Source organism: Amaranthus tricolor, chromosome 5, assembly GCF_026212465.1.
Source record: "Amaranthus tricolor cultivar Red isolate AtriRed21 chromosome 5, ASM2621246v1, whole genome shotgun sequence".
In the NCBI taxonomy this organism is placed as follows: domain Eukaryota; kingdom Viridiplantae; phylum Streptophyta; class Magnoliopsida; order Caryophyllales; family Amaranthaceae; genus Amaranthus; species Amaranthus tricolor.
In genome coordinates, this window is record NC_080051.1 from 29062081 (window position 1) to 29086687 (window position 24607).

Here is a 24607-nt window from a genome sequence, read left to right on the forward strand (position 1 = left end):
CATTTTAATATTCCTTATAGTCCCCATGTGTTTCCCACTAACTTTATAAAACTAATTTTTTATTAGTTGTAATTCCCATATTTTTTTTCCACTAACTTTCTTTTAATATTTTTTTAATGCTTGTGATCCCTATTTTTTTCCAATTAAATTTATTATTCAATTAAATAATATATCAACTATCAAAAATATTTTATTTTTCTTAATTTCCGTGAACATTTCTTTTGGAAACTTCATTAGGAAACGGAGGGAGTATATGTTAGTGTGGAGTCACATTCCTAAACCAAATTGGGGGAAAACAATAGAACGACCTAAAATTAAAAATAGTACTAATTGAATGCAACCCAACAAACAACATGATGACAAATCCAATTGTGTTCACGGACACTTATTCTCTTCCCAAAATCTCAACTACTGAAGTGGTAGTGTGTGTTGGTGTCCCACGTTTTGTTGGGATTAAAAAGAATGGCCATCTCAATTTGAAGACATTATATTAGAAGGGCAACACTTAAAAAGAAGCAGGAGAAACCATGGAGGACTTATGATGACAATATACAGAAATAACCAACCTATCACTACATCCCCTAATCTATAACTACGAAGATTTCGTCCCTCCGCTAACAATTATGTTAAAATAATATACAAAGCTACCAATTTGCCTAATTATACAACTGATTTCTGCGACACAAACTAAACTCGATGACCCGTCGTTGGCAGCAAAGATTGTCGTCTGTCTTGTTCGCCTCACATCTTTCTTTGCGGTGGTGGTTTCCCTTTCTTCTGGGCTCTGCTATCACTTTTAATCCTATCGGCATACATGGGCAAGCTTATTATCTCTTGAATCTCGTTCAACAACACGTCTTCAGTTATATTGTCCTTGATACTTTTCATAACCTGATTAAAGCAATAAAACGTTACAGCATACTCGAGTTTTAAAAGGCCAAAGTACAACAGCTAGATAGCATATTTTAAAGTTAAGCATCTGTGCTGAACCTTTCTGTATGTGTTGAATTCATTTGGTGTGTTCTTATCAGTCCTTGTTCGCATCCAAACCCACAAGTCTTCCTCAGAATCATAGGAGCATTCGATTATTTTACCGTTGTATGAAGATGGATCTTCATCTGCAGAGTTTTAAAGTCAGATATATTATACAGCTGCAAACTCATTGTAGAAAATCGACATCAAAACCAAATGAGCACCTAATACAAATTTTAATAAACATAATATTTAAATAGGAAATACAAACAGCAAATACAAGTTTCCAGATCACCAACAGCTAAAAAGATATACTAGGTACAAAAAAGAACTTTACGATTTAATGTTCCTGCCAATAACACACGAGTAGTTTAAAGATATTTCTGATGCTACTATGCATAAACCATGTACACTCATACATTCAACTATTCAAGTATATATATAGACTTGACCAGGCTCTGACATTATTCCTTTTTTATCCCTAAATATAGACTTGACAAGTACAGTACAATTTTAATCAGGAAATATTAGCGTTCAAAAATCAACAAAAGGACTTGATCAGTAAAAATTAGTATTGATCAGCAAAATCGGATTTATAAGTAACAAATTTTTTCATTTAAATATATACCCGATGCAGTAAAGAAAATCTCAGGCATAAATTGTCCTAAAGCTATCACTAATCTACATAATTAAAATGCTCCAAAAGGTCTTTGAATTTACCAAGTTTAATAGGCTTCCAGATACTAATTTCAAGCAATGATCATCATGATAACTCATGGAACATTACAAGAAAGCAATCTGCCAAAATTTTCTGAATGTTCTTCCAACAGTTGCTACACCATGTTATAACCAGTATCTCTACCCAAGAGACTGGGAACATAAACAGATGCATCAAAGCAGACGAATATTGCAGAAATTTTCTGTAATGATGTTCAACCTCTACATACAAAAGGTATGTAAGAATTTCAGATTCATTGATGAATACTACTTCAAACCAACTTACTCCAGCAGCAACAGAAAAAATCTTGAGATACATTATTTACATATTTAACTATAACTCTTTGTCATTTAGCTACTTAAACATAATAGATGTGGCATAAACAGGTCAGCTAACCCTAAACCCTAAACCATAAACATACACAGTTAATTTACGTGCTTCAAAGCAGTGTCTACAATTTGGTAGTTACAAAGAGAAGACAGCAGCAGCAACAGAAACAACCAGATGGAAGGATAAGCAAACAAGACGGAACAAAAATTCTACCTCCAAATGAAACCCTACTGTTTTCCAGCAATCGTTTTTTTCCACGATCATGGAGATAAAGATTTTCTGTACCATCTTCTTCTATCTGTTAGCAAAAATTATTTAGTAACTACACAGGTCTATAACCAACTGAAAATCAAACCTTACTCAACTTGATAAAACTGTGACTTCCGATTAAGCCTTTGTTAGACTATTGAGAAAAATTTAGTTTAACTCGGTGCTGAAAAAAGGCTCTTCTGAATTTGCAGCATTTAAATACCATTTTGCCCTATTTGAATGTATAATTAGTTTTTCTTGGAGATATTTCATGCACATAAGTAACACATTCACTAGTATTCCATAACTTTCATTTACATTATTTAACAAGGTTCAGGACATTACCTCAAAGAGAAAATCAACCGAGTTCATTTCAGGATATTTCCACTTTAACAGTCCTTCATGTGTCCTGGGAACATAAGGATCATCCCAGCCCTAGAATAAAAACATTACCTCAAAGGTAAATATTTATCCCATATTCCCATCTCTTCAGAACAAAAACACCTAGAATCAGAGAGTACCTGAAAAATAAGACCATCAGCTTCATGTGAAAGACGAGGGATAAAATCCTTCAAAAGCTTGCCAACAGTTGAAAGCAACCAAAAGTCTTTCCTTCTAACCTGAAACGTTTGATCAGGCACTGTTACTGACTTAAAAGGCAACAATTAACAAGCTTTTTTTTTATATTCAACAATTAACAAGCTAAATACTAAACATACATTATTTTCTGATTAAAGACCTAAAATATGAATCCTACATACCCTAAATGGTTCTAGATCATATCTGTAAGGTGGCTTCCCATGCAAGTCCATTGACCGCCTCTCTTGATTACGGGGCTCAACCACCTCTTTCTCAATCATTTTCCACCGCTCATAGAAAGGCCTCTGCAAAATAGGTAATGATCTGAATATGTTAAAAAACAGTAAAATGGAAAAAAAAAATATATACAAGATAAATTCATCAAGAGATTCACGGATACTGCTGTTATAAGTTTCACTTCTCCAATAGTCCCAAAAACTGAATCTTCATGCATTATAAATTATGTGAATAGATAACAAAGTGCGTTTTGCACGTAGAAATTGCATTTTAGATCATTTAATTAGCATATACACACCCAGCAATGCAAAAACGTTGTCTTTGTATGCTATTTTCTTAAAGAGGAGCAAAGAAAGATATGCTAATCATTACATAAAAATGAATTTTTCTCTACTTGAGTCCATAAGCAAGAAAAAAATATGATCCAACCATTCCAAGATTTACAACCAATAGTATACAAAGGAAACATGATGAAAGTGAACATATTCTGCATTCTCAATGCTGAATAAATTCATTGTACCAATGCACTTCTCAGCACATCTTTCAAGGAAATGGTGAAGTTGGAAGAGGAAATGATGAAGATAGTATACGCAATTTTGTAGGGAAAGATCCATGTCAATCCCCAACATAATGCTTCTCCAAACTCAAAACATATTTTTATTTCTACATTTCCATTGCACACACTTCTCCCCATAAAGGTCATATCAGCAGTGATAAGAATTTATGAAAGGAAATGCATGTTAATTGTGATAAAGTTTCATCATCACAACCATTGACAATGGAATTTCTATACAGTATTGTAATTCGTAAAACAACATTCCACTACCCTCCAAATGACAGTAAATGTCTCCCACCAAAGGTTGGATGTACAAACAACCTTACCCTTATAAAAACAAAGAGGTTATTTCTGATTGACTATTATTTCTATGCAGTATTAACATAAATTTATTACAACCACCACCATTTATCATTGCCTGTCAAACAGATGACAAAGAAATAATTTTCAAGTTTTATACAATAAACACTTACAAATTGAGGCACCCAATAACCACCCAAAGCATTTGCAAATAAATATAGCTTATTGCAAATGAGTTAAACTTGTATTTTCACTACAGCACTAATAACTTCAAGATAACACCAACCATATATCATATTGATAGTAGGTAGCAGGGTGAAATTAAGGTTGTGAATATCCAACCTCAGCTAAGGACACACATTTGATTGCAATCATGTCATAAATCAGGTATCTTCTCTCCTGCTTCTGAGGACTCACAGTGTCAATAATCATTTCACCATCAAGCAATGTAAACTGGTGAATCTGAGAGTCATATTGAAAGAGTAACAACATCAATCTACATAATCCAAAAAAAAGGCAAGAACATCTAAAGAAAAAAAACTATTATGTAAAGGAAATCACATTTCTACCCCACATACTTCAGTCATATTTTTGCATGGAAATCTCATTTGGACCCTCCGAAATTTAAAACTTCTATCAATCAAGTAAGCCCCATCGGGGCAAAGGAGCATCATGTATCTTGTGCCATCAGCTTTCCATGTAGCATAGTAATACCGCTGCCGTAGTAGTTGCAAGTTTTCCCTGTAACGATAAAAACCTGTTAGAAATGACCTTAAAGCTGTATTCTAAATAGAAATTGTACAATAAGACAAACATTGGATGTAAATTATTCCACGGTATGAGTTTTAGGATCTTAAAACAAAGGATGTATGATACAAAGAAAACCAACAAAGCCAATTTGAAATTCTATGTATAAACAGCTTGTTCGGCCCCACAAGGTAGTTGTGTGGGTACGTGTTAGTTGTCTAAGTAGTTGTAGCCTTGTGATTATGTGTAGCTTTAAAATTGTAGTTATGAGATATTTATCTTTCCTATTTAATAAATTTTCATAAAAGTAGTGGTTATAATTGCTATTAGAATATAATTTGTTGAGAAAAATGTAGAGAAAATATAAAACCACTACTTCTGATTTTAGAATGCTACAAGTTATTATGTTTTGAAACAAAAACTGCACCGCTAAATGTTATTTAAATTACTAATTTGTTGAACAATAGCATTGTAAAGTAGTGTTTTAGCTTCATAAAACCAGTAGCAACTACTTCATTTGGTACACTAAACACACCTAAAATTAATTGTCACTCCAGGATTTTCGCAATTCGATTTTCGTCACTTCAATTGTCAACAATTCATGTCCCTTCTTTTGATGGGGGCATGGTGCTAAGGATTATAGTTCTTTAAAATTCAAATCATAATGGATTATATTAAAATGGTTTATTGAATCATATGCACATCTTATTTACGTAAATATCATGACAATGTTTGCTACCAAGGTTTAGATGAAACAATCTCTTTGTTATCAATTAAAAAGGTAAGGTTGCGTTCATTTGACCCCTACAAACCCCACCTAACGCGGGAGCCACTTAGTTCCTAGTTGTGGTAATTTCAAGATTTGATATGCTGACTGTAACAATTTATTGTCTATTGTAGATTCATATCTAGTAAACCTCTAAATTAAATCCAAGCTTCCATCGAACTATAAGCACTTTCTTGTTTAGTAAGAAAAGAATCAAAATTTAATTTCCATGATCATTAAAGAAGTCTAATGCCTCATCATGAAGCAATACATAATTTCTGTAACAGTGTAACTTAAGCATTGCTGTCACTGTAGGATGCAGTTTTATTAGAGTTAAGAATTTCAAAATACGCAAGTGGTTATCATTAGCTTGACTTTTCCATTAAAAAGCACCAAAATTCACTTCATGGTACTTTCTTCTTTTCATTTCCAAATTAATACAAAAAGGAAAGATCTTAAAACTCCTCACATCAACATACACAAATATAGACTAAACTCCTCACATAAAAGTACATAAATATAGTGGCGGAGGGAAGGGGGTGTCACGGTAGTCAAGTGACATCATAAATTTGGAAAAAAAAAAAAAAGAAGTGTTGAAGTGTATAGAGCTTAGTTGGTTATGTAGTTATTTTTTAAACATTAGGTTTGTGGTTCAAGCCCCAATAACTACCTCTATTTTTTACTTTCTCCCTTCTTTTATTCACACTACTTTTATCCTACGAAAACCAAAGAAACAGTTAACCCATTTTGCCATTTACCTATTTTTATCCTTTTAAAGTGACATTACTTTTTCTTTTTTTCTAGATCCGCCCCTGCATAAATATGAACTCCTGGTGATGCAAAACTAGGTATTTGATGGGGAAGACTTAAGGGCACCTCGCATCTAGTGTAAATCCTAAAATCAAATAGATTTCAGTTCATATTCCAGCCAATCACCAATAAACAAGTGCTAAAATGCAGAGTCGTTCTAGATAAAGTAAAACCAAGATGAGCTTTTGTAATTGATTGATCACTCAAAACTTCAACTATCCTACAGTCAATTCCTTGTTCTAAGAGTTTTTTTTAACAATTTTGTAGATTATTGATAAAAAATTCTTTAAATCATGCAAGAAATAGAGTAGAATAAGATTTCAATTTTAGTCATGGATGCTGATTGGGAGTGGAACAGAGCAGATGGACACTTGAGCTCACCAAAATATTTTCAACAATGCAAACAAAATGACAGAGCTCTACATAAGAATATTTGTGCACCAAAACACAGCATGTCATCTAAAATCTAACAACCATTCTGAGGGTAACAGAAAGAGAAGAACAGGAGTTAAAATATTATTTTTACCATCTTAAAATTGATGAAACATTGCCTTCTATAAGCAGATCTAAACTCAAGCAGTCTAAAATTGATGAAACATTGAAGAAGAGAGAAATAGAAACAGATGGAAATCGTTGTTTTTCTTGTACTACCTCAAGACGAGAAAAGTCAACACCAGAACTAAACTTAAGCAGTCTATAAGCACAGCAATCACAGTTATTGATTATTAATATTATACTTCAGGGCTGAAGAAAAAAACGATGTATGCTCAACATAAGAAGACTTGGTATGCAAATGTCACCTGTCAAGAGACACTGGATGTGACCCTGGAAACTGAAGATTTCTCCCCTGCAACATGGAACATTGAGATCAATACATGGTACTAAAAAGATTTTAAAGGGGTAGATGTGGATATGAACAATACGTTATACCATAATAACTTCATCTCTTTAATAGTGAAAGTTAAACTGCACCATCATAACATTAATTGATGATCTCACTTTTAGAAAATGTTACACATCCGCAAAATTCAAGATCTTGACGACAATGGACTATTGACAAGTTCAAATGTTCATTAAGATTTTTAATGAATATATATTTTCAATTGGCTCCCTATGAAGCCAAATGACTAGGTCAGCAAATTATTTCATAATGTTCACATTAGGATTCACCATCACCGAAAACATTTATGTTTTTATGCGGATTGGCTTATGTCTAATAATATCCTACTCTGGTCTAGATTGATGACATGGCTCTGAATCATAGTATTCATCCTATCTCTAGACCAAGGAAAAAATAAAGAGGTTCTATAGCATCAAGAGAAAGTTTACATGCTTTACCACAGGTTTTCTGATATATTATCAACAACGCAATTGAAAAGAGACACTAATCTTCCAAGACAAGTCAACATTTCTAACCATAGAGCAAAAACAAGGAAGCAGCGTCATCATATCGTGGCTGTATCGTAAAGATTTTTGGTCTTAGCATGACCAAAATATAGGTCGAGAAAAATTGCGAAATCCATTTCCTGACGTTGCCAAAACCGTATTTTGCACTATGTTTCGAATGAAAAAGGACAAGAAAAGTGGAGACAAATGAAATCAAATCACACAAAGGTCTACAAGGAGACAATCCACCAATCTAATCTTTTCTATTTTGAATGACATTCGTCCAATCTTAAAATCAAACATACTGAGTGAACAAAGACGTATATTTTTCACATTCCTGATTCCTCACATGTCTTGTATAAAGAGTCAAATTCTTAATTAGATAAATAGCCCAATAGCAATAAGTTAAATAGGAGAATTGTGCAAAAATCTATGTCCATTATTGTCTAAAACAAATAACATGAAGAAGTAAAAACGAATTTTAAGAAAGTGAATGATTTCTATTTCCGTAAAACCAGGTACCTGTCCAGTCTTAAGCATGTCGCAACAAAATCTACGCAATTGAAATTCTTGTTGATCAGGAATTTTATCTCCCAACACATCATCATTGGTCATTCTTGCAGCAGTCTCTTGTGTTTCCTGAACAATTATGAACATTAGATTGCAATTTATAAAGAACTAAGCAAAGATGATAAAACCAACACAACAGGAGAAATTAAGTTGAGTGTTCACTATCACAGTATTACATTCTATTTAGCAAACAAGACCATTAGAGAACCCAGAAACAGCAACACACTAGCCAAAGAGCTTAGTCTGGAAAAGGATTTACACCCATTTCCAGAGAACCTCTGAGAAATTTATTATACATTATTCACATGCATTGCAATACATTCTGAAGAAAAAAGATATAAATTGGTCACATGCAGAAAAATCCATTATAAGAAATTCAAAGCATTAGATCAGAGAGGCACTTAATGGCACTGGGGCAATGGAAACTGAAAAAGTCAAAGAGCTAAGCATTTTGCTAAAACTTTAGAAGTTGCATCAGCAAAGCTTAAACAATAACAAGAAAACTCAACCTATAAGGAAGACACAAAATTGCAGCAAAGTCTTGCAGAAAATAAGCCATATGAATATTTTAGAGATTTACAGCTCAATACTTGTGCGATAGTGTTGTGATGCAGCTAAGATGACAACAAGGAAAAATTATCCATACATTAATTGAAGTATATGGAACTCCATCATCATCTTCGGGAAGAGCTTCACCATTTAGATCAAAATCAGAGGACCTCTTCCATTCTGGGGTAGAGGGGCATACAGCCAAATCGCTTTTAGTTTCATGATAGAAAGCATATAATGCATCTATATAGTCTTGCTTATAAATCCCTGGAGGCCGAGCTTCAGCAAATCTTTGTATAGCCTTCTTAAAAAATAAAGGATCAGAAACACATACATCAAAGATGTAAAAAATACACCAATGCAGAAGGAAAAAATGACTGACCTCGGTAACACAACTAGCTTGCTGTGTCCGCATCAAATAATGAACTATCATGTAGCCAGTTCGATTATGGCCATGCGTACAGTGGACAAATACATACTTCCTGGGCTGTCTCTCATTATGGTTAAATATAAATTGTGCAACCTGAGAATCCCCATCGATTAAAATTTGTAAAACTAAAATTATTTGAGAACAATAGCAAAATATGTTAAGAGTGTTGACCACAGTCCACATAAAAGTTGATAGAAGACCAAGTAATGTCTTATCTACTCAAACAATCTCCCTCTCTAGCACAATGTTTGGATCCACGAGAAAATATTATGCAAAATGCTACCGCATATCCAAAGGAAATGCTACATTATCATTACCACATTGACATCCTGAAGCCTGATTTCCCCTTAATTGTACGTAATCTACAGCAAAATCGTTCACAATTGATAACATAGTGCAAAATGGTGTCAACAAGATTAATTTTAAAAAGCGCAGAGGAGAAAAGGGTTCTAGGAGAATAAGCGCAAAGAGCAAGGCAAATGCAGCAGCTTTTCATAACATAGTGCAAAATTTCATATACGGTAACAAAGCCACTTCTGCAGGCCATAGTTTTCACGGCTAATATTTCATACACAGCAACCCCAAAATCCTTTACAATCCGATCCAGAATTACCACGATTGAGGAGCGATCCAGGTCAGGGAACAGGGTCAGGAATAAAATTCTTGGAATTTTGTGGTCGGAATGAAAAGGTTTTGGGTCGAGTTTTCGGAGGTCGCAAAACGATTTATTCAAGATTGAGGTATGATTTGGGATCGATTACTTAAAGAAAAAAAATTAAAAACAATATATATGAAAAGAAAAGGAAACAAACTAGAAAAAGGAAAAGAAAAAAAAGGACTATGGGTTTAAAGTTTAAGAGCCACTTCTCATACAGTGTAATGATTTTATCCCAATTAAAAAAAAAATAAAAAATAGAAAAAGAAAAAGAATGAAAGAAACATGTGGGAGTGGGAGAGTTTTAAGTTTTGTTTCATTTTATAACTTAAATATTAATAAAAGAACAAAAGTTAATTTTAAGACCTAGCTTTTAGGTGGCAGTGAAAAAGTAACTTTTCTATCCTCATACACTCCAAGTCCAAATTAAAAAAATAAAAAAAAAATAAAAAATAAAAAAACAGAAGCTCCCACCCTTTATCTTCTTCCTAAGGAACCTCTATACTCCATAGTTACAAGAATTTCGTGGACAAGGAGAGATGGGATCTAACTTTCATCGATCTGGGATGCGATCCTTGGCGATCCCGTACAGCGATTAGGTTTGAAAGACCCAAATGGGATCAAGCAACATATCATCAATCTGGGTAACTCTGATCCGAACGTAATGCAATGATGCAACCATATTTTGCACTATGTTTCATATGCAAGGCACATTTTTGCATTTCGTGAAATCAATTTTAGTAACACAGAAGTGTATGAGAATGTAAAAAAAATGAGGAAATTTGTCACAATGAAAAAATAAATAACAAATAAAAATATTAAATTAAAGTAGAAAATTAAGCTTTGCACGCAATGGACCTATTGTTACCATATTAAAAACAAAGCAAATCACAGACTTTAAGCTTTTCCTCCAAAAATATGACAAATGATTAGAAAAGGAAAAAGAAAAGGAAAGAAGACAGACACTTGATAGTTGTAACCTTCTGGAAAGCAATATAGTTTAGGAAAAATTATCCAAAATAACCTACCCATATTGATTTCCTACAATAATCTCAACTTTTGATTAAGCCTGAATAGTTCCTACTATTAGGTTACCTACCCAAGAACTTGTTTGTCTAATGATAATTGGTTCCTTTATAGTGCAAAAACAAGGCCGCAATGCATTGGCTGCATTGCAACGATTTTCAAAAAAAAAAAAATAGAGTCGATATTTCCCATGTTTTAAAGGGGTAAAAAAATCGCATTTTGGGCTGTATAAATGGATCTCATGCTTTCGACCGATATTTAGGCGTCAAGATAACCGTATCACTCCCGTTACTGCATTTTTGAACTATGGATACCTTACAGTAATTTTTTTGAAAAGGAAAAACAAAATAAAAATACCCATGTTACTAATTTTTTTAAAAAAAGGTTAAATGAATCAAAACCCACCTTCCCCTTGCCCTCGCCCACCCCCTCCCCTCCAACCCAGGCAACACCCTATTTTTTCTACAGGTTATAGGTTATAAGTTATACAGATGCACTATTGACAAACACCCGCTGAAGATGGGATCATTCCAGATTATAGGTTATATGGATGCAGTATTAGCAAGCACCCTTGGGATTTATTGTAGGTTTGATCCAAGGTTGAGATTATTACTGAGAAATCAGTAAAATGTTAAAATTAATTTTAGCATTTTATCCTAACATGTAAGGAAAAAAGAAAAACTATATGCATAAGAATATACCTATTTCAAGATCCAAATTAGCTTACAAAATTATAGAGAAAAGGAAGCAAATTTTGAAGAAAGAGAACAGAAAACCTTAAAGTAACGAAAAAACAATATAGGAAACCGTTAGTTTATTCTCATATGCATTGTCACTACCATAACTAATATCAACTAAATGCCATAATTTGCCCAACTTTGCAAATAAGGGCTTTACCAATTTAAGGTATAATGGTTTAATGTGAAAATCAAACCAATTTCATGGAATTCATTTAAAGGGATTTCTGGCAATCTTAATATCTAACTCTTATTTAAGGTTAGTTGCACAAATTTTTATTTTTTCTAAAGGTTTCTACTCAGATCTATTCGTCTACCTCCCCCAAACTAAACGTACAAAAAAGTATTGCACCTCACACCATCGAAAAGTTGTTTAAACTTTGAAGCGCATGTGTTGATGCACTCTCGTAACTGAAACGTTTTTCTTCACTCCTCTTTTCACCTTATGCTTAAGCACCTTAAAAGCGTGATTGTCAATGCTGAGTCAACTAGAAACTAAAATTTCATTTAATGCCGATGTGATAAGTCTTTGTAATCGAATCTCTAGGTAGATGCGCATCAGAAGTTTTAGTGAAGATCTGCTCTAGAGCAGTGTCTATTAGTTGAATGTAACCCTTTACACAGCATAAATTCATAATAAAACATTTCGCAATGTTCCAAAAACAAAAAGACGTCAAATCATTTTCGTGAGTAACAGATAAATCATCATAGGACTGAAGCTTTGACATGTTGTATTCTGGTACAGCGTATTATTGAAATTAAGGTTTTGACATTTATCAGTAGATTAAACAACGTCAAGTCTACTCACCTCAAAGACAAATATATTTACAGACTCATTATCCGGTACAGAATCACGCCCCTGGCACCGAATCTACAGGCAATAGTTTAGCCATAAATGATTAATCAAACATCAATTGAAAAAGTAGTTTTTTTTCGAAAATTTTGAAATTACCTTTAAATATTTAATCCCTTCTTTCTTGAACTCACTAGATGAATAATAACGATCGGTATTTGTCAAATCAACTATCATACCGAGCTGGAGAAAAAACAATGTGTCAGTGATTTACTTTATCAACTTCACTTTTAACTTATACATTTAACGCCAGACGGGAAGATGATGTAAACACTCAATAACATGGAGAAACTAAGAAAAGGATCTGAAAATAATCAAAAATCAATCCACAAACAATGAGCTTGAAAAGAAGTCCAGCAATTTGACCTTCTAGGATTCCACATAAACCGGTCCATAGACTATCCTATCTTTAGGATTTCTAAAATAAATCTGCTAACTCTTTCCAAATTAAAAACCAGTCTTATGTTCCTTTAAAGTCCAAGCCAGAAAAAAAAACCAGTCTTATTGATCCTACTAGTATGAATAAAGATTTAAAGACAGAGGAAAGAATTATAGAACGAAATTGTATATTGTTGTTTATTTTCCTTTTGAAAGTAAGCTTTCTTTTTAACTGATGTTCACTATTCTTACCTATAAGTGTATCCTAGTTACTGTAATCTTTTCAGATTACCAAACAAAACAATAATTATCTTCTTCAACTGTTTGGATACTGTAGAATAGTCGGTACATAGCTTGACAATATAAAGCTTGGAGACTACATATGCATTGCCAAAACTCCAAATGCTAAACAACGAATTCAAAGAATATAGCTGTAAACTACAAGAGAATAACAACATCACATTTCTCCAATTAACTAGATGGCTCCGCCTAAGCGGAGTTAAGGAGATTAGAAGTAGGTAGCCTTTATCCTAGTAATAACAGAAACTACAAAGAGATTGTTTTCAATTGACCCTTGATCGCAAACATCATCTAACTTCACATATATAAGAAGGGTGCATGATTTAATGAATCATTTCACAATAGTCCGCTACAATTCAAAACATTCCAAAATACATTTCATGATTAAAAGAGAGTTGATATCGTAAAACCATTCTCAAACCAGGAGACAGAACACTTTGCAACTACAACCAAACACTATGAATAGATAATATAAAAACTTGATTTGCTTACTTTAATCCCCTTCACTCTTAGCATATGAAACACTTGACGGAAGGCATATCTTTTTCCAGGACTGATGCAGTCATTAAATTTTTCATCAAGTGGAACTTTAGATGGGATAATAAATCCTATCTCCTGACCAAATTTCGGACAGTCCAGCCAACCTGAAGCACACAGCAGATAGTATTACAAACATTTCAGATAAAGGAATAATTTATATAAATCGCCAGAATATAAACCATGCAGGAATAGCTTGAGCAAGCAGAGAATTAGAAATGTAACACAGATAAACATACCATAGAAGTGTGCAGTTTAACAAATTTACGATAAAAAAATACATAAAAGGATCACAATATCACACAAAGAGAACAACGATAAAAGAGCAAACAAAGTTTGAAGAAGCCCAACACTACGTACCAAGGGCTGAGTATCATGGAGAACAATGATATAATGACCTGAAAATATATTAATGCTCTGTATTGAAAATAAACTCTTTTGTTATCACTAACAAGGGTAACATTGCGTACATCCAAACCCTTCCCCAAGCCCCTACTAGGTGAGAGATACTTAATAGCACTGAGAAAATGGAATTTTGTTTATGCATCAAGATTGGGTGATCAAATTGTAGGCTTTGTTGATCACCATAGACACCCTAAATTACTTACATTAGCATAATGCTATTGTACTCTTTGCATTGCATGAATTAACTCGGTATTGACTATTAAGGTTGTCAATTGAGTCATAAATCTAGATTTTTTGACATTTCCGTAATATTGTGACTTCATTATGTTCCTCAAGTTGTCAAGGAATCCAGTATGGATGACAACTTCTACAAAGCGTATGTCATATTGTTGTCTGACATCTCTGGCTAACATATATGATATATGTATGGAAAATTACCAAGTGAAAAACCCAAAGACAAAAAGAAGCTTAAATACTCCAACAAGCTCAGTTTTCAATCTGTATTATGTATCCTATCCTTCCGTCAAAAAAGTCAAATCAAATGACGATTATACACTTCTTAAACTTAATCATAAATATTACGAAGGTTAGATATGATTACCAATACTTCTAATCTTTGTTCGTGTCAGACAAATAATAAAATCCCCTGATGAACCCACCAGACAGAAACAAGGTCCCTTAGACGGGGATGTATCCTAATTCCTATCACATTGGACATCCTTGTGACACTAGGATTCGCACTTGCCCATAGAAAATCCAAGCTTGCCCACTAAAAAACACTTCCCCTACAAACAGCTCATTTCAAGTTTAGGGTGGATAAGAGGAAATATTGGCACAAAAAGCATAATATGATAAGCCTAGGAAAGCAAGTTATTTGAACAAAACTGCAAGCCCAGATAGTACAAAACCAAATAAGCAATTCAAATTGGCCTTTTTCACTAATATTTAGATTAAGATTCAAATTATTTAACTGGATAATTAGATATAGACTGCAGATATGTGAATCCAACAAAAGCAGCAATTGATAAGATTTTAAATCTTGCAATATGAGTGGAAAATTTGTTTTATAATGGTATATTAGCTTGTTGATGAAAGAATACGAGTAGAGCCATGAGGCCCAATAAAAAAGAGCAGCTTCAAGAATTCAGTACCATTGGACTAGAACCAAACTAGTATGCATAAATAGGATGTATAAATTCAACATCTTTTCTATCAAAAGGGGGGAAACGAAAAAAAACAAAACACTATGTCCAAACTCCAGACCCACAATAAAACTATTTGAATCTAGATAGCATGCAGATGCCGCTGAACATCCCCAAACTACTAGGATTGAACTCTTTTACAATACTTTCACAAGTTTTTTAGAACTTCATCTAACGTAAGTGCAGTTCTAGGAGTATAATCTTACATGCTGGTGCTCTAAAACACAAAAAAACAAACTAAATCACCAACAATTCCAAAACATATTGTACATAGAAGAACATATGTATGACTTTTCCATTCAACAATTCTACTTTTTCCTCGTTATTAGAGAAAATATGTTTCCCGTGTCGCCTATGACATAAAACTCATCAGATCACATTACTATTCAACCACAATTTCCAATTTTGACCACATTTTAACCTAAGGCATAAAAGTTCCAGAGACGTGGTAGAACATAATTAAATTGGTCACCAAAACTGCTTAGTGTGAAACTTACCCGGGGGTAGCTTGTTTCTATCATATTTCAACTTCTTCAAGTAAGGCCCTTCATCACGTTCCAATGGTCGGGCTACACGTGTTGGTCTATCATCTATTGGATCTCTTCTCAATCGTTCCCGTCTTTCTTCTCGTTCCTAAACAATAATAAATCAACTAAGTATACCGTGCTTGAGATGACACTAAAAGCAAAACATAATTAGGAGGCTGTTTCATCAAACATGTGTCAAGCTAGACTCATTAAGAAGATGAAATTTCAATATTAAATAGTTATCACATAAATCCTCAGAAATGAAAAGGGCCACCATAACTTCTCTTTCTTAAGACTTCAATCATACAGCTACATTTTATCATTACAATAACATTAAGTGGTTTAAACCTAAGCGAGCTTAGCAGGTTGGATGTATGCAACATTCTCCTTGTAAAAACAAAAGAGGTTATAAAAATTGCATCACATAAATTAGTACATATGATTCACAAAATTATTTTATGATAGACCATAATAATCTAAGACCGGGAATGATTTTTGAAAAAGAACGATCAGCAAGGGCTCGGAAATAAGGAAGAACTATACAACCACCACCAAGAAAAGATCTTGCATTAGAACCAAGTGTGTGCAGGAGAGGGCGGACACGTAAATATCCACAAAGCCTCTCCTTATATAGAATAGACAGCAATTCAAGTGAACTATAACATATACAACAAATTAGTGAATTGTTCCCACTTAAGTGGGGTAAAATAGATGCATGCATGTAACTATAGTATTAAAGATATAAATGAGTAAAATGTAGATCAACCATGAAAAAAAAGTAGATGAGTAAAATAAGGTGGAATGTAGAGACTAGAGAATGTTTTAAAAAACAATATTTTGTTTTCTTAGTTCTACACATTGGCGAGTTTACACATGCAAAAGCCTGAACATAAGAGCCTTATATAGTAAAAAGAAAATATGGATCTAATACTATTTCTTTTAGTATTTTTGAAGCAGATTAGAATACTACCTTTTTATAATTTAAATATCAATATTTTAGACTATCAATGTTAACCAGAAAATTGGAAGTGTGGAACACATAAAAACTACACTCTAAAGGACAAACATTACCGACATATTTAAGTTTTTTTTTTCTTTTCCTTGGTTCTAAAAGCTGTATCACAAATGTAATGTCAACGCAATACTCTTAACTTCCTTCCAACATAAGCATGGCACTGTGGAAACATTTCACTGCCTTCAAAAACTAATATTACTAGACATTCATTGTGTTGATACCTTGTTCAGTGCTCACTAGCAAATTACTACAGTTAGCACTAATATAAATGTATCATGCAGGCCATGACAGTTTCTTGTTCAGCATTTCAAAATCACGTGGATACATGAAATGCCGGTTTTCCTCACAACATCTTAAGCAAACACCAGCATAAAGAGCTTAAGTAAATCATCGAATATGCTAGACCTGTTTAATTTAAACCCAAAATGAAAACCCACGTTTTTCTAAGATTTGGTGCATTTTTCAGTTCTACATCAAAAATTTCGGGTTACCTACTATTTCCTCGTAATTTTTATTTGAGTCAACATTTCACAAAAACCCCTGTATTGTATCAATGTCTTTTACTCTAATGAATTTTTTCTTTACCAAAAAAAACATTTCACAATTATGACTTGAAAAGTTGTTTTTAGCAATGCAACAAGAAAAACTAATTTTAAAATTTTAACAGAAAATACTACATGATATTTTTGAGCAGTTTTGTAGGATAAAAATAAAATAATAACAAAATTATGACCTGTTAGATCAAAGCCAACCGACCCAACCAAATGGTCTAGATAAAACATACCCGTCGAAGTGTTTGAACTGATGTCTCGATAAGATCATGGCGTGCCACATCTTCAACAAAATTATGTTCAAAATACTCCTCGTCATCTTCTGGCAATGGTGAGGCATTCAAGTCCATTACACAACTCAATCAACACCAAGCATGAACTGAGATGAATATTTGAAATGAGTTACAAAAATATGGTGTTGAAACCAAGGGATGTTAAAGAACTAAAACCAAATAATGAAACCTCCAACACTTTAACGACAAGTAACAACGGATCATACATTTTCTTTTGAAGGGCTTAGAATAAACTCACTCTACAAGAAACAAAAGACATGTGTAGTGAATAATATCCTTAAATCACACTAAATCGAAAAGGCTTCATCCTTCATCCCAACCAATCATGCACATAGAGACACTATCTTAGTTTCAAAAGTGTGCCTCGACGCGCCTAAGGCGGGATGTGGGAAGTGAGAGCCAGTAGGTGTGACTGTGGGAGGCGAGAGGCAAGAGGTGTGACTGTGTGAGGCACGAGTGAAAAATGGATTAGGCATTTTGATAAAGCTAGATGAGCTGAACCTTTAAACGAGCGCCTCAGATAGCCCTTATGCAAGCGTCCCATAGCACCTTTTGGTCTTAGTATGAAAAGAAGCTCATTTGAGGCAAGCATCCCACCAAGTATATTTTCACTTCTCTATTTTTTGTTTCTTATCTTTCTCTTCTCCTTGTGGTTTTTGCTGAATCTTATATGGATTTCTATTTTTTTGGTGGGGTTTCGAAGTGCCTCACACCCAAAGGCTCGCGTTCAGGGATCCAAAGCACCTTAGGTTGCGTTGCACATTTTGAAACTAAGGCAATAAAACATAAAAGATCTCTTAAAGTCTAAGTTAATATTCAGTTTTCGCGTCATGAATCAAAATGGAGATTTCCATGGTTGTACATTTTGTAACAAACTTCTTAAAACATATATCGGAATTGTTCATTGGATACAACGAATAATAGGAAGCTAGCAAAAAATTGCTACATAGCCTTGCAATAAACATAAAATTCCTCACTTGCAACATGACAGGACATCAAGCTCTAATATAGCCTAAGAAACATAGATTTTGGTGGTATTATTACACGTTGTATCCCCCTCTGATACTTACTAATATCTGATATTGCACGTGACAATGGAAAAAGGGGGGATGAGATAAATAAATAAGACAAGGAAACCTCCACAGCTCCAAAAATAGACATTGAGCTCAAGTACATGATGATCATACACTTTCTTTTGAACAAGAGGTATACACAATACTTGAGATCCTTAAATCATAATAAATTTATAACGTCAACAAAACTTTATATAAAAGGCAATTTTTCAAATAAATAAGAATAAAATAAAATAATTCTAAAAAGGTTCAAGTTAATATTTAGTTTCTCATAATATATATAGAAAGATTCCATCACTTATACATTAAAACTGATCATTGAATGTAAAAATTACACGAACCCAGCAAAAATTTGCTACAAAGACTTGAAATACACAAAAGCACAACACACTGTTCATTTAAAAAAATAATAATAATATGCTATACTCTGACCCTCCAACTCACCTCAAGTATCCGTGTGTTACGGACTTAGGTCATCCAAGACAACACTGGGATACTATAAAAGCCTAAGAAGCATAGTTTGGCAGCACTAATACGTGTTAGATATAATTTCGACCCTCCTAGACGAGTATGGTTATATTTTCATCTACAAAAAAGGTGAAGCACCTCTGTTTCATTCACGATTGCGAATTATATCTCCCTCTGTCAAGTACATATAATAACATTGTCCTAGCGCTTTGGGTAAAATCTAACCGAATAATTATTTACTACTACTATTAAGTAAGCGTTTCAAGTACATTTGGTCAAGAATCATGGGTTGGCTTTTCCTTTCACCTTTGTGACATGGGTTCGATTCTTACCATCTACAAGAAAAATTAATTCCCACTTTCCCCTCGCACGTAGGGGTTTCTAAAGCCTTACCCCCAATTCAAAAAAAACAATACTTCACATTTGAACAATTCTCTAGAAAAATGGAGAAACTGACCCAAAAAATGACTCTGTAATCACAGTACATACTGCAAGTGATTCAAATGGAGAAAAACAACGGAAAATTGCACAACCAAAGCATAACTAAAATATTAAGCAACAATTGTACAGAAAAGCCATCAGGTACGCTTTATTACATTGGTTAAAATGTTAACAAATTGAACCTCACAATCAGTTTAACAATTATTTTTTAGGGTAGAAAAGCGAGAAGCAAGGACATACAATCAGAAAATAAGAACAAATTTCACGAACTCTATCAACAACTCTAGGGCAAAACCCAGAAAATCATTTACCCTAATTTAAATTGAACTTACCAAAACAAAATTAAAAGTCAATTAAAACTCAGCCAAAAACTGAAATAGGGTTAACAATTGAGATTGCAAAACTAAAAACAAGAAAAACAACAAATTAGGTGCAAAAATTCAGATCTAAAAAATTAGAGACACATATTAATTACCTGATAAATTGGGAAAAGCCGAGAAAAAAACGGCAGCCGGCAAGTAATGATTATGTTGCGAGTTTGCGGTGTAGTCGTCTGGTGGCGAGTCCGGCCGGCCTTACCGTGAATACTATTGAATAAGTACAAAGAGAAAGGGAAATGAGGGAGAATGGCGTTTGTCGACTTGGAAATATTGAACGAGGTTGTATACTTGTAAGTTGTATCCTACCAATGAGTTTTTATTTTTGCGCTTTTTTTAACTCCTAGGAAGAGCTGGCAAACTATATTCCTAATTTTAATAAGTTTGCAATAAATGCAAATTATATTTTTTTTTAAAAAAAAATTGTTGGAGTTTTAGGAAGAATTAACGGGGCGTTTGGTTCGCACAAGGAAATCGGAATGGATTGAGGAAAGGGAATGAAGGAGAAAGTAATGGATTCCCCTAATTTAGCCTAGTCGTTTGGCTGTGTTCAGGAAACGGAATGAACTGCTCGTTAATTTCCTCTATGACTGTTTGGTTCAAGTTAATCAAATTATGAGTTTTTAAATTCTTTTATATTTAAAATGTGTTTGATGAATAAAGAAAGAAATTAATTGTGTGTTAGAGAATGTTGGCATGGGCGGATCTATATATGGATCCCGAGACACGTGCCCCGGGCAAAAAAAAAAAAAAAAAAAAAAAAACTTATTTTTAAGGGTCAGATTTCAAACACGATTTTCAGCAATTTTAGACATTTAAAAGTCAAAACTCTAAATTACTCTCCCGTCCCTCTACTCCTAAAAACCTAAAAAAAACTCTACTCATTGTCGCCACTGTTAGCCACCATAGCCTCCTGCTGCCTAAGACGATCCACTACAGCCTATCGCTGGTATGAGTATCAGACACTGCTAGAGCTGGATGCTCACGCCTCACAGTTGACAGTCTTCTCTTCTTTACAAAAACCTTAAAAATAATTATTTTTTATAAAGTATTTTCACTCCTAATCTTAATCTTAATCTTTATGTTCTAATCTTTAATCTTAAATATTTAATCTTGTTGTTCTAATCTTGTTTCTTGCTTCTTTTTTAGAATGTTGTTTCTCTATTTTTTTAGAATGTTATTCCATCGATTTCGAGTAGAAAATTAGGGTGATGGATGAGCAAATTCTTATCATAATACTAGCTTCATTGCAAATGAAACTCCAAAATTTTAAAAAAAACTGAATTTGGAATTTTGGTTTGGCTGGGTAATTTGAAAAAAAATCATGGATTTACGAGTTTTAATGGTGTTGGGTCTATGTATATGTCAAAATTTACAAGAAACAACATTCTAAAAAAATTTTGGCTTTGTCATGGGATTAGTGCGTTTTGGCTTTGTCTTGAAATTACTGTGCTTCTACAACTCATTTTGCCAAAATAAAAGATATTTTGTTGTTTATTATACAAACGAAACTCTGTAGAAACTTTGTCTATTCGTTGGTGCCCCATGAAACTCTGAATCCTGAATCCGCCACTGAATGTTGGGAGATATAGACTAAAACGGAATACAAGTACCTATTAAATAGAAGAACTAAATAACTACCTACACATAAAAATAGGGAGTTTATCTCATAATCCCATAACTTACTCTACTAAATTAAAAATAACTCCTAAATAGTAATTACTTACTGAATCACTACTTTAACTATAACTAACATATTTTGAATCAATCCAACTTATATGATTAAGAATGAAAGAATAATTTGGTAGGTTTGAATACTTCTTATATGTAATCATATGTCATATCCATTTGAGTATTCAATTATGGTAGGTAAATTTTTCACTTGTGCGAGTCACCTTTATGCACATGATTCCGTATCTAAAATTATTTTTACTTAATATCCAAATAAGCATATTCAGTACTATAGTATTGACCATATCCATTGCATTCCTTATTTGCACTTCAAACTATTGTCATTCTTTATGAAATTGAATTTTTTTTCTATCCAAGATATGAAAAGTTTACAAATAAAATCAAAAATTTATGTAGTATTTAAAATTGATATCTTAGAAAAGTTTTAATCTATTAGTTTTAGAAACATAATCTAGATTGAATTGGGTCATGTTACAAATTTTAATATTTATATGTTTGAACATCTTTAAAATATTATTTTAGAAACATAGATATTCTTATTGGATCATAATAGGAATTTTAATATTTTTATTTGCCAATAGAAAAATAAAAATAATATGTAAAATTATTATAAAGTAGTGTATTTATAGTATGAGATAGATATATATAAAATGGACATGTATAAAATAAACAAAATATATGGATACTGAGCACATAAGACCTCATATCACAACTTATCCACTAACTATAAATATAATAGTTCATATTCATATTTATTTTCTATCCATCAAATTCATATTCGTTGGGACAAATGTGATTTGAAATCCATATATTATACATATGTTATATCTTTATGTGAGAGAGTGAGACAATTTAGAAAAAGAAAATAGTAGCAAAACTCAAAGTGGATAGCTCATATGCATAGTAGATCACGTTAACCTATCGTGGATGTCTGGATGAAGTGTAATACCCCGACCCAATCGAATTGTCAGTGACTAGAGATGAGCAAGGGTCTAAGACCCTACTCGGACCCTATTGGACCCTATCCTTTTTTAAGGGTAAGGGTCTATTTTTTTAGATCCTAAGGATCCGGGTCCAAAAATATTTTAAGGGTCTGAATCCGAGTAGACCCGGACCCGACCATTGAACCCTTTTTATTTTTTTAAACTTTTATTTTTGAGGGTGAGAGCTTATTTAGGTATTGATAATTTTTTTAATATTACTACCGTTTGCCATTTCTTGAATCAGATTCGGTACTGTTCCTCTTTTTCACTTCTCTCTCCTCTTAAGTTTTCCCTTCTTTCTAAGAATTTGAGGGTTTCATCAATTTTTTCTATGTTTAATGTCATTAATATTAGATATTTGGCTTCTTCTCTTAACTTCTCTTGAGTTTGGAAATTGTTACTTAAGCTCATACTTTTGGGAAGAAATTTTGTAACAGCTTACTGCAGACGATTGAAGAGCTTTTTCGTTGTTTTCTTTAATGAAATTCAACGCCATTTTAGCTAAACAAATTGAACTTGACTTATTGTTTATGTTCATGTTTAATCCATGTTCAATATAGTAATTATTCTTTTCAATTCCTCAAACTCCATTTTTATCTAACTAATTTGGGACCTTAAAAAACAAAATATGTTTATGAAAATGTCATTTTATTATGTTCATGTTTAATGATTTTTTTGGATGGATTTTCAATAATGGATGATTTGTAATCTCAATTTAATTTTAAAGACTTTAATTAGGGTCTATATTTTAGACCCTTAAATCTTATCTTATTAAAAAAAATAATTATTTTAGAGTCCGGGTTCAGACCCTAAGGGTCTGGGTCCTGATCTAATTTTTTAGATCCTTAAAATTAGGGTCCGGATCTGGACCCTACTCTAAAATTAGGGTCTGGGACCGAGAAGGGTCCAAACCCAATCCAGACTCTTAAATGCCCTTCCCTATCGGTGACTATTTATTAATACTGTAGACTGACCATACAAACAAAACAAGTCCTTTCAACCTATTTTGACCTCACTCGTACAAACTTGGAAAAAGTTTATCAAGAGATCTCTCATCCTAAGATTGTTCCCACCAAACACATTTGACTGTAGAGTGTTTAGCAAATGAGATTCCTTGAAAAGAAAATACACATTGTTTACATGGAACGGAATGAAAATATTTAAGAAAGGGAAAGATAATAATAAGAGTTGATCTTATCATATGTTTGGTTTCAAACAAGTAATGGAATCATTGTGAAACAAGTATCGCAAATGATGGATAAAGTGATAATTAGTGATACCAGATTTGGAAATATAATTGTTACTGCTTAGTGAGGAGTGGAAACAATTAAAAGGAGTCCATTAATATTTAAAAACGATAATGGTTATTAAAAACTTTAACCAAACAACAATTATCGCAAATGAATATACAAATCCGTTTTCATCGTCTAAAAGCTCCATAACAAACAGGGCCTAAGTATCAACTTCCACTAATTAAATGGATCAGCAGAGTTTTATTTGAAAGCATAATAGCTAATACTTCTTTCATGTTAACAGGTAAAATCATACGCAACAACATAAATTATCTATTACTCCCTCCTATTCCTATTCAACCTATTAGTCACATTTATTTTTTTACATTTACTGAGATAACATTCTAATATTTAATATCTCTAATTATGTTTAATTAAAAATTATGAAAATTTGATATTAATAATCATTGCATTGAGATAAATCAAACAAAATTCCACTTGACTATGTTTTAACTTATAAGTTAAAAATAAAATATATATTAAGAGTGACAAGTGAATAGTAACTTAAAAGTAAATGAGACAAATAAAAAGAATAAAAAAACGTACTAATTTGTGTGATATGTTGATTGAATACAATATCTTTTCAATTACAAAAACCCTAAT

The 24607-nt window shown here is 32.9% G+C and overlaps 1 protein-coding gene across 1 annotated transcript; it reads right to left on the minus strand.

Moving 5' to 3' along the window:
• Positions 1–471: 471 nt before the first annotated feature.
• LOC130812540 (uncharacterized) lies at positions 472–20374 on the minus strand. The gene is made up of 18 exons (XM_057678050.1): positions 20136–20374; positions 17619–17764; positions 15790–15925; positions 13641–13792; positions 12570–12653; positions 12426–12488; positions 9152–9292; positions 8867–9070; positions 8173–8289; positions 7065–7111; positions 4520–4682; positions 4284–4403; positions 3031–3153; positions 2791–2889; positions 2615–2704; positions 2234–2318; positions 991–1118; positions 472–891 (listed from the first exon to the last, which is right to left on the minus strand). The coding sequence occupies exons 2-18, from the start codon at positions 17733–17735 to the stop codon at positions 742–744; spliced, it is 2019 nt and encodes a 672-aa protein (XP_057534033.1). The 5' UTR covers positions 17736–17764; positions 20136–20374; the 3' UTR covers positions 472–741.
• Positions 20375–24607: the final 4233 nt, after the last annotated feature.